The sequence below is a fragment of the Gastrolobium bilobum genome, unplaced genomic scaffold (assembly GCF_033153095.1).
Source record: "Gastrolobium bilobum isolate Gb01-03AN ecotype WA unplaced genomic scaffold, APGP_CSIRO_Gbil_v1 utg59033, whole genome shotgun sequence".
Lineage (NCBI taxonomy): Eukaryota > Viridiplantae > Streptophyta > Magnoliopsida > Fabales > Fabaceae > Gastrolobium > Gastrolobium bilobum.
The window spans coordinates 14,693-25,523 of record NW_026898926.1 but is presented as its reverse complement, the minus strand read 5'-3'; the positions used below and the strand labels follow the sequence as shown (position 1 = coordinate 25,523).

General features: G+C 33.0%; 1 protein-coding gene across 2 annotated transcripts; it reads right to left on the bottom strand.

Moving 5' to 3' along the window:
- Window positions 1-4,810: 4,810 nt before the first annotated feature.
- Window positions 4,811-10,624, bottom strand: LOC133285615 (glycine-rich RNA-binding protein RZ1C-like). 2 transcript variants are annotated; one of them, XM_061482870.1, is made up of 4 exons: window positions 10,253-10,384; window positions 7,455-8,939; window positions 5,870-6,369; window positions 4,811-5,524 (listed from the first exon to the last, which is right to left on the bottom strand). In XM_061482870.1, the coding sequence occupies exons 3-4, from the start codon at window positions 6,364-6,366 to the stop codon at window positions 5,302-5,304; spliced, it is 720 nt and encodes a 239-aa protein (XP_061338854.1). In that variant the 5' UTR covers window positions 6,367-6,369; window positions 7,455-8,939; window positions 10,253-10,384; the 3' UTR covers window positions 4,811-5,301. The 2 variants fall into 2 exon arrangements, with proteins under 2 accessions (XP_061338854.1, XP_061338853.1); XM_061482869.1 differs by lacking the exon at window positions 7,455-8,939 and adding an exon at window positions 10,501-10,624 and having other exon boundaries at window positions 4,814-5,524; window positions 10,253-10,385.
- Window positions 10,625-10,831: the final 207 nt, after the last annotated feature.

The following is a 10,831-nucleotide window of genomic DNA, read 5'->3' as shown; positions in this document are numbered from 1 at the left end:
AATTATTTTAATGAAACCTAAATAATATATATATCACATTTACATGATTATTAGTTCACATTGGCATATTAAGCAACCAGATGGAGTCAAACTGAATTAAGCAGTCCATTGAATTCACTAAGGCTAAAGTCTCTTTTGGTTTATGGTGCTTATTTTCGTCTCTTAAAAAAAATTCAATTTTTTGTTTTTTTACAATTTTAATTTTTTGAAAATATGATTCCTCAGAAATTTAATGAAAATTCAATTTTATTCTTAAAAAAGGATTAATATAAATATTTTTTTTATAAGGAACAAAAATAAAAATCATATTTTTTGTTAGGGACACAAAAGATACTTAACTTATTCATTAACAAATAATGGCTAAAAAACTACAAATGGTTTTTATTTTATTTTTAAAAAATAGGATAATGTATTCTGTACGTCAAATGTATATATTTCTCCAAATGGTATCTGTATCTATCTGTCTCTTTCTTTCTTACAGCGTAATGCACTGACCAGTTTTACTTTCGGATCGGAAACATCTCGAAGAATGACACTCCCAGTAATATAGGACAATTTTTTATAAGTACGTGTCTCCATCATAGTTGTCATGCCGGCTTGGTTCATATCCTTCTGTCTTACAATAATTTGACTAATCAAAGTTTTACCTCATTCAATATTTTGAATACTACCGAATGATGAGTACGATTCTTATTTAAAATAAAATTATTAATTATATATTTTTAAAAATTTATAAATATAATATTTATTTATTTTCTTCAAAAAAAATATACCAATACAAATATTATATTCCTATTAATAGGATGTAAGTATTACGGTAATATATAATATTTTTTTCCATCAAAAGATATTTGAGTTAAGGATGAACGTGATGGTAAGTATTATCAATTATAAGTTTTGTCATAAATATTTAAAGTCTGTTAAATACAATTAATAAATGTTGTCTAATACAAAAATTAAATATTTAATAACTCATTCAAAAAATCGATAGTCAATGAAGAATAGCAGATTAAATATTACATGGTTTAGTGACTATTTGTACGATAACGTCTACAATTACAACTTAATTATATATTTTAAGACAAAAATGTTGCCAAAAAACTGATTTTCTTCTTCTTATTTTTTTAATGATTGCGGGACATTACTATATATGGTAATCATATGAGTATAACATACCCGTAATAAATGTTGTGATAGTATGTTCCTAGCAATATTATATTATTTATGAGTAGCTTAAATAGCTAATTAAAATTCTATCCAAAAAAAATAGCTAATTAAAATGGGTAAGAATTTAGTTAAATTATAAATTTAGATATATCATAAAGAAATACACTCTCTCAAGTCTCAAAAGCAAGGAAGGATCTACAGCTGCCCCACTACGATTATTATGATTTTCTTAGTCAAATAATTAGTGTCATGTTCTCATCTGAAAAATTGGGATTGTGAGGGCCATGGGCGGCATCAACTTGAAGCTTCACATGCGGCTGATCAAGAATAGAACTCAACTTGAAGTCTCTGACAACTTTAAGTGGGAGTCGTGTGCATGAAAAAGAGACACCTAAGTCAGCCATTAGAACCGAAGAAAAGATTTGCTTTGGGAAGCCACGTAAATGGTTTTGTTATAACAATAAAAGAAAAAGAAAAGTATGAAAAAGTGATGCAAGCATCTTAATAAATTTGCAATGCTCTTGTTAATTATCTGATCAATTCAAACGGGAAAACTTCACATATAAAAATCAATCAAGCCATCCTAACATATATAATGAAGCCGTTTAATTTGAAAAGCTACCATTTATACATTGAATGTTCAACAAATTAAAGCATATCTATATGTTTCTTCTAGAAATACTAGAAAAGCAAATTATATATAATGGTATTTGGTAATCAAGAAAAGTCAGTATTGTGGAAAAAAATTACTCCTATAGCGATTCTTCTCATATCAGAACCTCCAATAAATTTATCCATGCCAGCTGGTTCACTTGTTAAGCGAAAACTTCAAAAAAATTGTTTAATCAGTTTTGAAGAGTCGTTGCATTGCGTTCGCATTGAAGGGCTGGGTTCCTAGATATAAAAATCTATATAATCCACTGAATCACCATCATAAAAGTTGAAGCACGTGTAAACACTAATGCTATATCAGTGAAATTACAAAACTGAAGATTCGATACTTAAGTTGAATGTTACTTGCAATATATATAATATAGATTCAGAATATCAGTACACATTTAACTCATGTGAAAGTAACATCTAAAACCAATTGTTAGATATCTATGTTGTCAATTGGCAATTACGACGAACAATATCCTATCCAATCCATGTTTGAAAAATACCAAAATAAAATCATTATATGTAACTTGATTAGATGGTTAGTTTAAAAAGGTAATCATTTTTTAAAACAACTAAATTTAAAAGAGGTAGGATCATTTGACACCGGTGTCAAATTTGAAGTTTGACACCTCATCTGAGAGTCGTTAGATCAAAAAAGATCAATGGTGTCACATGCTCACAAATCAGAGTCGTTGATCTTTTTTAATCTAATGGCTTTCAGATGAGGTGTCAAACTTCAAATTTGACACCGGTGTCAAAGGATCCTGCCTCAATTTAAAATATTATTTATATACTTGCACAGTTTAGGGATCACAGACCAAGCAATATTTACGTTATCCATTCGACTTGGTGAATACTTTAACTTATTTATATTTACATTCGCTTAAAAATAATGAACCCATAATTACCGAGTCTTTTCTTAATGGAAGAAAGATGGGCTATATCTAGTTTATTAGATTAGAAGTTAGACAATCAACCAAAATTATAGAATCTAAGAAAAAGTAAAAAAAAAAAAGGCTTTTATAATATAAATATTTTAAAAAAAAATATCGAGTTATTTTTTCTAATTTTTGACAAAATAATATTTTTTATTTTTGTAAATATTTAATTATCATGAAAGTTCTAAACAAAAAAATAAAATAAAAAGGCAGAAAATAACTTTATAAACAATCTTGCAGTTGTGTAAAATAATCAGTCAACCCTCAATTAAGGGGGATATGTATTCAGCAAAGGCTGGCTAGTGGCTAGTCAAACAATGCATCTTGATGGATATGCTCTTCCACGGTTCTACGTTTCTACGCTCCCACGCAAGCGTGGCCCCTTCTGTTGATTGTCACAGATTCAAATTCAACCCATATAAATTCTTAATTGTTTTCGCAAGAAATGGATAAGTACAACAGGAACTAGTTGGCATGTGTGGACAGACTATAGAAATGGTTTTTATTTCAGCAGTGTCACATACTGAAAAGTTCAGTAAGATTTTAATCACAGAAGTCTTTATACTTTTAATATAAAATTAATCTTTCCCAGCGTATACAATGGGATGAACGAAATTTAACAATAAAAAAATTGTAGCACAGAATAAAATAATACTCATTCATCTTAAAATGAATAAATGTGACCGTCCATTGTTATAAGGTGGCCTCATTCAAATCAGCACGAAAAATAGGAATTAATACTTGAAGAAGAGAGGTTAACTAGTGAACTCCATTTTCACGGTCCAATTGGCTGATGATCAGTCAGCGCAATTATTGGATTACACATTGGTTTGTTGATTATTTAAACTCAACTAGTCAACTTCCCAACGTATATATTGGACTATCCAAATGGGATCGATTACCCATTTCTTACTTATTAGTTCACTCCTGTATTTGTAAAAATCTGAGATTTTATGTAAAAATGTAAATCTTATAAATAACACGAAATATAAAAAATTTATTACTTAAATTCAAGATATATACGAATTTATATATAACCCCACATAAGTTACTGTTCAAAATTCAATAAATAATTTTTTATTTAAAATATACAAGTCATACAACTATATAAGACATAAGTCCAAAAACACAAAAAGAGTTTAACAACTCCTACAACCAAGTTTCAAAACATCAAAAAAATAAAGTTTAACAACTCATAAATTATATCAATTGATTCAAATCAAATACATCATCTTGCATCAGTTGCATGTCGTTAATGTCCTTTTCTCTTTTTCCTACAACAAGTTCATTTGCAATAAAACGTAATAGATTGATTCAAAATCCACCTTACATTGGTAGTCAAACTTTTCACTAGTGGCTTCACCTTCTTCTTTCTTTGAAACAATGACCTCGCACGAGGATTTATTTTATTTTATTTTATTTTTTAGATAGTTAGAAGAAGATACTATGTATTTTGATTTTGGGAAAATAGAAATAGATTTTTTTCTATAAAAAATAAAACTGGGTCATGCGTTAAAAGTTGACCCGGTTCATTTTTTTAGTTGGTTCAATTTCTTGGTTTAAGTAAAACTAGAAACTCATGTTTCTACCATTTTTAGTTGCATTTTAACATGTATCATTTCAGTAAAAACATAAAAATATAAATTTTTATATTTTTACACTAATTTTTAACAACAACAAGTCACTCCTCCCATTTGAATAGTGATATTAATAAGGAAAATACTACTCTTATGTTACATGTGATAAATTTCTCTCTTACACACCCTTCGACAACCGTGCCACCTTTTTTCTTTTCTTTTCTTTTCATTTTTCAGGTGATGGAACCTACAAGTTGAAATAACTTATCCCCTTTACTAAGAGATTAATAAAACCCTTAAAAAATTATACATCCAACCTCTTACAATCATCTCCATTATCATCATATCAAAATTTACAAATCCTTTTCATTATTACCACATCAAAATTAAATCAATAATAATAAATTAATATCAAATACCCAGCCTTGATTTTTTTTTTTCAAAAATGCTACTCGATCAAAAAACGTTGATGAATTACACTTCCAAGCGTTTAGAATGTCGATTTTACCTACTCCACAGATCTCAATTAGAAAATGCAACTTACGCCCGAGTTATTCTCAGGTGAACACAGACAAACCCTCGTCTGCCTGTATTTCTGAAATCAAATTTGACAAAGAAAAGTTCAAGTAAACTCGAGCAAGCAACATAAGTTGCCAAATCCGCAATTGTACACGGTTTGAGCTGAGGTAGTTCAAACAGTAACCACCACGAATTTTGAAATGATGCAGAACAAATGCAAACCATGCTTGCTTGCATTTGAAAGGAAAGATAAGTCTCAGCGTCAAGCAAACAAGGAAGATCAACTCAACCGGGGGCACCATCTAAATAAAGAAACAAACCATCAAATCCATAATCTACGAAACTAGAATCTAGCAGTTGTCCGATACTTGGAAATCCTACGTAAGAAGAACAAGGTCCCTAAGCACTTGGAATTCCCATAAAAACACCAACAGTGGAAATCAGTAGCGGTCAAAAGATGATGGACGACCACCCCTGCTTGGACGGTCATATGGACCGGACCTACCCCTATAGCTCCTTCCTTCATCTCGAGCTGCCATTCCACTTCCATACCTATCGCCACCTCGTGCACCACCATAACGGTCATAGCCTCTTTCCTTGCCATAACCATTTTGAGGGTAATGATCTGAGCCACCTCCATATCGATCTCCGCTAGTTGGATACCTACACAATTTTCAGTAAGGGAATAAAGAAAGTAACAAATACATAGAACTCATTGGATAATTAATAAAGAAAGTAACAAATACATAGACCTCATTGGATAATCAATGGAGAGCTTACTGCTCCATTTTATTCACGAAATATAAACTACTGAAACGCAAACCAGACCAGTGACCCAATCAAATCTTTAAGCAATCACAGCCTTTGGAAATGCCATATTATCAATCAAAAGACGAAATAACAGAGAAAAATAAAAATTGTTGAACGGCAATCATTCAGTTTTAATCAAGACTATAGCAAAAGCACCAGAGCAGTAATTTGATAATAACAACCATAAACCTTGAATACCTGTCACTAGTATAGCGATCACGGCCGCTGTATTTGTAGTCCCGACTGTCAAGACGATCCCTATCTCCATAACGTCCTCCGTCATAACGATCATCAATGTATCGATCGCGTTCACCGCTAAGGCGATCCCCATGTCCACCAGCACCACCAAACCTAGGACGTGAAGAAAATGAACTACCACCCCGACCACGACCACCTCCACCTCCTGCCAAAGGACAATCTCGGGCCCAGTGCCCCGGACGCCCACATTTGAAGCAGTCATCCTGTCCTATCCTCTCTCCAACCCCATAGCTTCCCCTACCACCTGATGAGTAGCCACCCCTGTAACCATGGTCTACATCATCACCCCCCATCTTGGGCTGTGCCTTATTGACTGAGATGATGCGATCACCAATTTCCCGTCCATGCATTTCCTTGATTGCATCCTCCATTCCCCTACGGTCTGCAAACGTAATAAACCCAAATCCACGTGGACGGCCTGTATCTTTTTCCATCATGATCTACAAGAAGAACCACTTGAGAACATCATGCCAAGTAATAGCAATAAGGACACTAATGCTAACAATATTTAATGGCATCTATGGAGACAAAACAATACCATTGCTATTTTTAATGCAAATGACCACTGCATAGCCGTTATTGTAAGACTGGCAAAAAAGATATTGAGCACAACATACAGAACACTGGAACATGTTTAATAGGGATTGACAGTTATCTAGCCAGTACAAGTAAATAAGAAACACCAAGTTACTGGAAGAAAGCGCAGCATGTATGAAGCTACTCATTAAAACTAGAATATTTAAAAAACCAGTAAAATAGAACTGCATCATACAAACAAGATGAGGAAACAAAGGTGAAAAAACATAAAAGACAAATAAGTAAAAGGTAGGTCAAAGTAACTCATGTTATAAGTTGTATCCTGTCCATCATATTGTATACTCCACCAACTCGCCCCAAGAAAAAAAAAAAAAAACCCAAACAAAAGAAAGCTCTCTTTATTGGTGACCTGAAAGAGACTGTTGTAGCTAACGATTGCCAGTTAACAATGACAAAAGAAGCATCAAGTATGTAAGATTTCAATTACAAAAGCTGGAGCCTAGTCGATCGCAATATTTATCCACCAATTTATAAGAAACATTCAAGAGCATCATCCACTAATGTCGCCTGATATATGTTCTCTTTTAATAATGTGAGTTTCTACCATGACTCTATCTCTGAAAATAAATCTCAGACATTAACAGGGTTGATCTCAATTCAACAAGGCTTGATTAGCCACTAAACAACCCCTCACCCACCACCCCAACAAAAAAAGATAGAAACACAAGAAAGAAGTCACTCAATTGCAGCATAATCTACTACTCAAAATTGCTGGCAGTCATTAAAATGATGCTTACATAAACAATCTTCTAAAATATTTGAACTGCACATTCAGTTTAGAACAAAGTATTACGCTTGCATAAATGGAAAATATGACTGAAGAAGGTTATGCATTGCATAAAAATTTTCAGTATTTTGTTTACATGAAACATGCAAACAGCATTAAACTAAAAAGCAAACTTATATAAGTTATAACCAGACAACTTACTTTCTTTGTTACAATGATAATGCACCAGAATGGTTTTCATATAGCTAAGCCATTCAGAGGAATCCAAAGCCCATATTTCACAACAAATACATCTTACAACAATTACTTCCAAAATCAGAGCTAGAATTTCAGCATTTTCCACATACTGATCCACGACTTCATGATTGCCCTTTAAAGAATCTAATCCCCCAAACATAATCTTAGCATCTGACTTACTTGATAAAAAGCACTGTATTATACTGGGTACTGTTATTTTCTCACCCACAAGAACTAACATTACAACAATATGTAGCCACAAATGATCGGTATATCATGAAACTCCAAGTGTATCTTTCACTTCAGCAGTCACCACATCATCATATCGCAACTCCAATTTATAATGAGTATCACAAAAGATATCTCTTCAAAACAAAATCTCTCTGTCAACAAATAATTTTCCAAAATTCTGAAAGACAACATGCAAGAAATTGATAGCATTCCTTATGGAGATCATGCTTTCACTTCTTTAGCATTTCAGCTACCTTCTTTAGCATTTCACCTCATCAGGTACAACAAGTAATCAATCTTATGCAACAATAATACTGAGCAACATGTGAGACGAATGCATAATATTGATTAGACTGCAATTCTAAGCCTAACATTCTACATACTTCTGCTGTCTCGTAGCTGACTTATCCAACACACCAGCATTTAAGCAGAATATTGTTCTTATGCAGATATGGATTCTTATCTAAATGTACACTGACAAAAGCAGAACTATTCAAAACCAAAGAAAACCTCACCATCCAATCAACTCTATTCCAATGTAGAAAGTAACGACTAAATCAAAGGCAGCCATTCAACCTTCAAATTTGTTAGCTATAACAGGCAGATCAACTGGTGGGATACAGTATCTCATCATCAAGAGAGAAACCATTATCTGAGCAGCAATTGTCTATGATCCCAATGCTCCAGATTTGAAATTTTTGAGCTCAGCAGCACTTAAAGTACTCACAGGACCTGTAATTATGCAGAACCTGTTGGTGGTGTATAGTCATACCCACATGGTTTGGATAGCAGATAAGACTTAAATGTATGTTACAAGAGTGCTGACATCAACCAGACACACAACACTGTCCAAACAACTGAGCTCTAGGTTGCACTGAGAAAGTCCCCTAAACTGCCAAAGATGCGGCAAGATTGGATTGCTCAACCGAAGCAAATATAAGACTTCTTGAACTCACATAACAAATCACTGATCTACTGAGAACCACACAATCACAGCCCATGAAAAGGTCCTATCTATACTTTGAAAGGAACAATATATTAGTTAAAGGGGAATTCTGATTTCCATGAAAACACAGGGTACACTACTTTCTTCCACAGAAACTGCATTACATACGATGTATCTGAACCTTTCCATATTTCAGGACCCCTAGAAATGCCACCTTACCAAATGCGTTGTAAGTTCATAAGATGGCACGTCCATTGCCCCTGCCTCTACAACTAAAGAAACAAGGGAAGCAGTGTTCATAACATAACAATATATCAAGAGACAAAAAAAAATTGAAAAGGCATCATGTGAAGTGCCCTTTAATACCTTTGCTCTAATTCCATGCAATTAGAAGCAAATGTATATCAGAGTTCAGAAAATAATTGATCTAGAGCCAGAAGCAAAAGAAGGAATGTCCAGGATAAGAAGTTTCTCATACATCCCACTAGTAATCATCATCTCACATAATAGATTTACTACTAGAATAGGAAGGAGTCAATAGACAGACAAGACACGGTTTCTTTCACTTGGACAGGAAAAAATTATCTTTACCCAAAAGAATTATGTATTGCTTCAATGTAACAAGTATCATATCCTTCTCAGTTCATTAGCCACGCAATCAAGGCAATATATCCATGATCCGTGCATAAACAGGTATAGCAAAGCATGCTATGATATTAACTTTGACAAGTTGCTTGCCTCAGCCCAGTTTTACAGCCAAATACCCATTCAAAATTATAATGATTTACTAATGAATCTTTAGCACAGCACAGGCAAGAAGTCTCTCTGCCGAATAGTAGACAAGTCAGACTGATATTTGCTTAGCTACCTTCCTTGCCCCAAATTCTACATATCCAAGCCACACTAATCACTAGCTTGAGCTCTATTATTTTTCAGAAAATTGAAAATGAGCTTCAGCGCAGAAGAAATCACTCTGGTAAAAGATCTCTTAAAAAATCCATCTACAGCATCTCAAAGATCACAAGATTCACAATTAGCATTCCATAAAGAAGACAAAGAAAACAAGTGGGGAAAAAATAGTGAAGAATCCTATCATCATAATAATAATAAAAAAATAAAAAAAACTTCAACAAGAAAACACACTTGAAAAAGTTAGTTCCCTAAGCAGTAGACTCAGCCAAAAACAGGACTCCTGATCGCCTATCGTCAACTACGGGTGGACGGAACTAGATCTCTTGATAATAGTATCATGCTATTATAACTGAATGGAAATCATTCCAAAACTATGAAAAATATTATTATTATTATTATAAAAAACAGCCAGATTCAATCAAACCTTCAAAGAGGAAATATTCTCGTTCACTTTTAATTCTGATAAAAAAAAAAACAGCCTGCAAATCTGATATTATACTACCCAGAAAAAAAAATTCCCATTTCACAGTTACTAATTACAAAAGTTACAACAGCAATTAATTTTTATTTTTTAAAAAAAAAAAAAAAGAAGAATTGCGGTACATTCATCTGGGGAAAGAGATAAGCAATGAGAAAATTTAGAAAAAAATAGGTTGGAAGAGAAAGGGGGTACCTGACATTCGAGAATTTTGCCGTAACGGTCAAAGGCATGCTCGAGCTGACGCTCCGTAACGTCCCAAGACAACCCTCCAACAAATATTCGATTCTCTTCCTTCCCAGCCATCACTCCCAATCTCGCAAATTCCCTAAATTCAAATGACCACAATTTAAAAATCAAAATCGGTTTGGATAAAAAAATAAATCAATGAATCAAAAATAGGGGGGAAAAAACTTCTGGAAGTTGAATATTAAGATACTTACAAACAGTAATTGTGCAAGTTAATGGGAGATTTTTTTTTTTTTTAGGGTTTTGAAGGAAACCCTCGAAGTTAAAAGGTTCGTGGTGGAGTTTGAAACTTCCCTAGCCAACGCTTCTATCTGTACCTTCTTAGCCTATGCAAAATAAATACCCTTATATTTTAGTACATAAATACCCTTACATATATTATTTTTTACCCTTATATTTTAGTACATAAATACCCTTACATATATTATTTTTTACCCTTATATTTTAACTCGGAGGAAATAGTAAAAAATAAATAAATAAATAAATATTTCTTTCTGTCCTCAACCAATTTTATAATGTCCGCTT

What these genes read in the sequence shown, in the direction of transcription:
- LOC133285615 (XM_061482869.1), bottom strand. Translation starts at nt 10,363, where the DNA reads ATGGCTGGGAAGGAAGAGAATCGAATATTTGTTGGAGGGTTGTCTTGG. An exon ending in GCAAAATTCTCGAATGTCAG is followed by an intron (nt 6,370 to 10,252) that starts GTACCCCCTTTC and finishes TTCTTCTTGTAG; the next exon opens with ATCATGATGGAAAAAGATAC. An exon ending in GATCGCTATACTAGTGACAG is followed by an intron (nt 5,525 to 5,869) that starts GTATTCAAGGTT and finishes AAAATTGTGTAG; the next exon opens with GTATCCAACTAGCGGAGATC.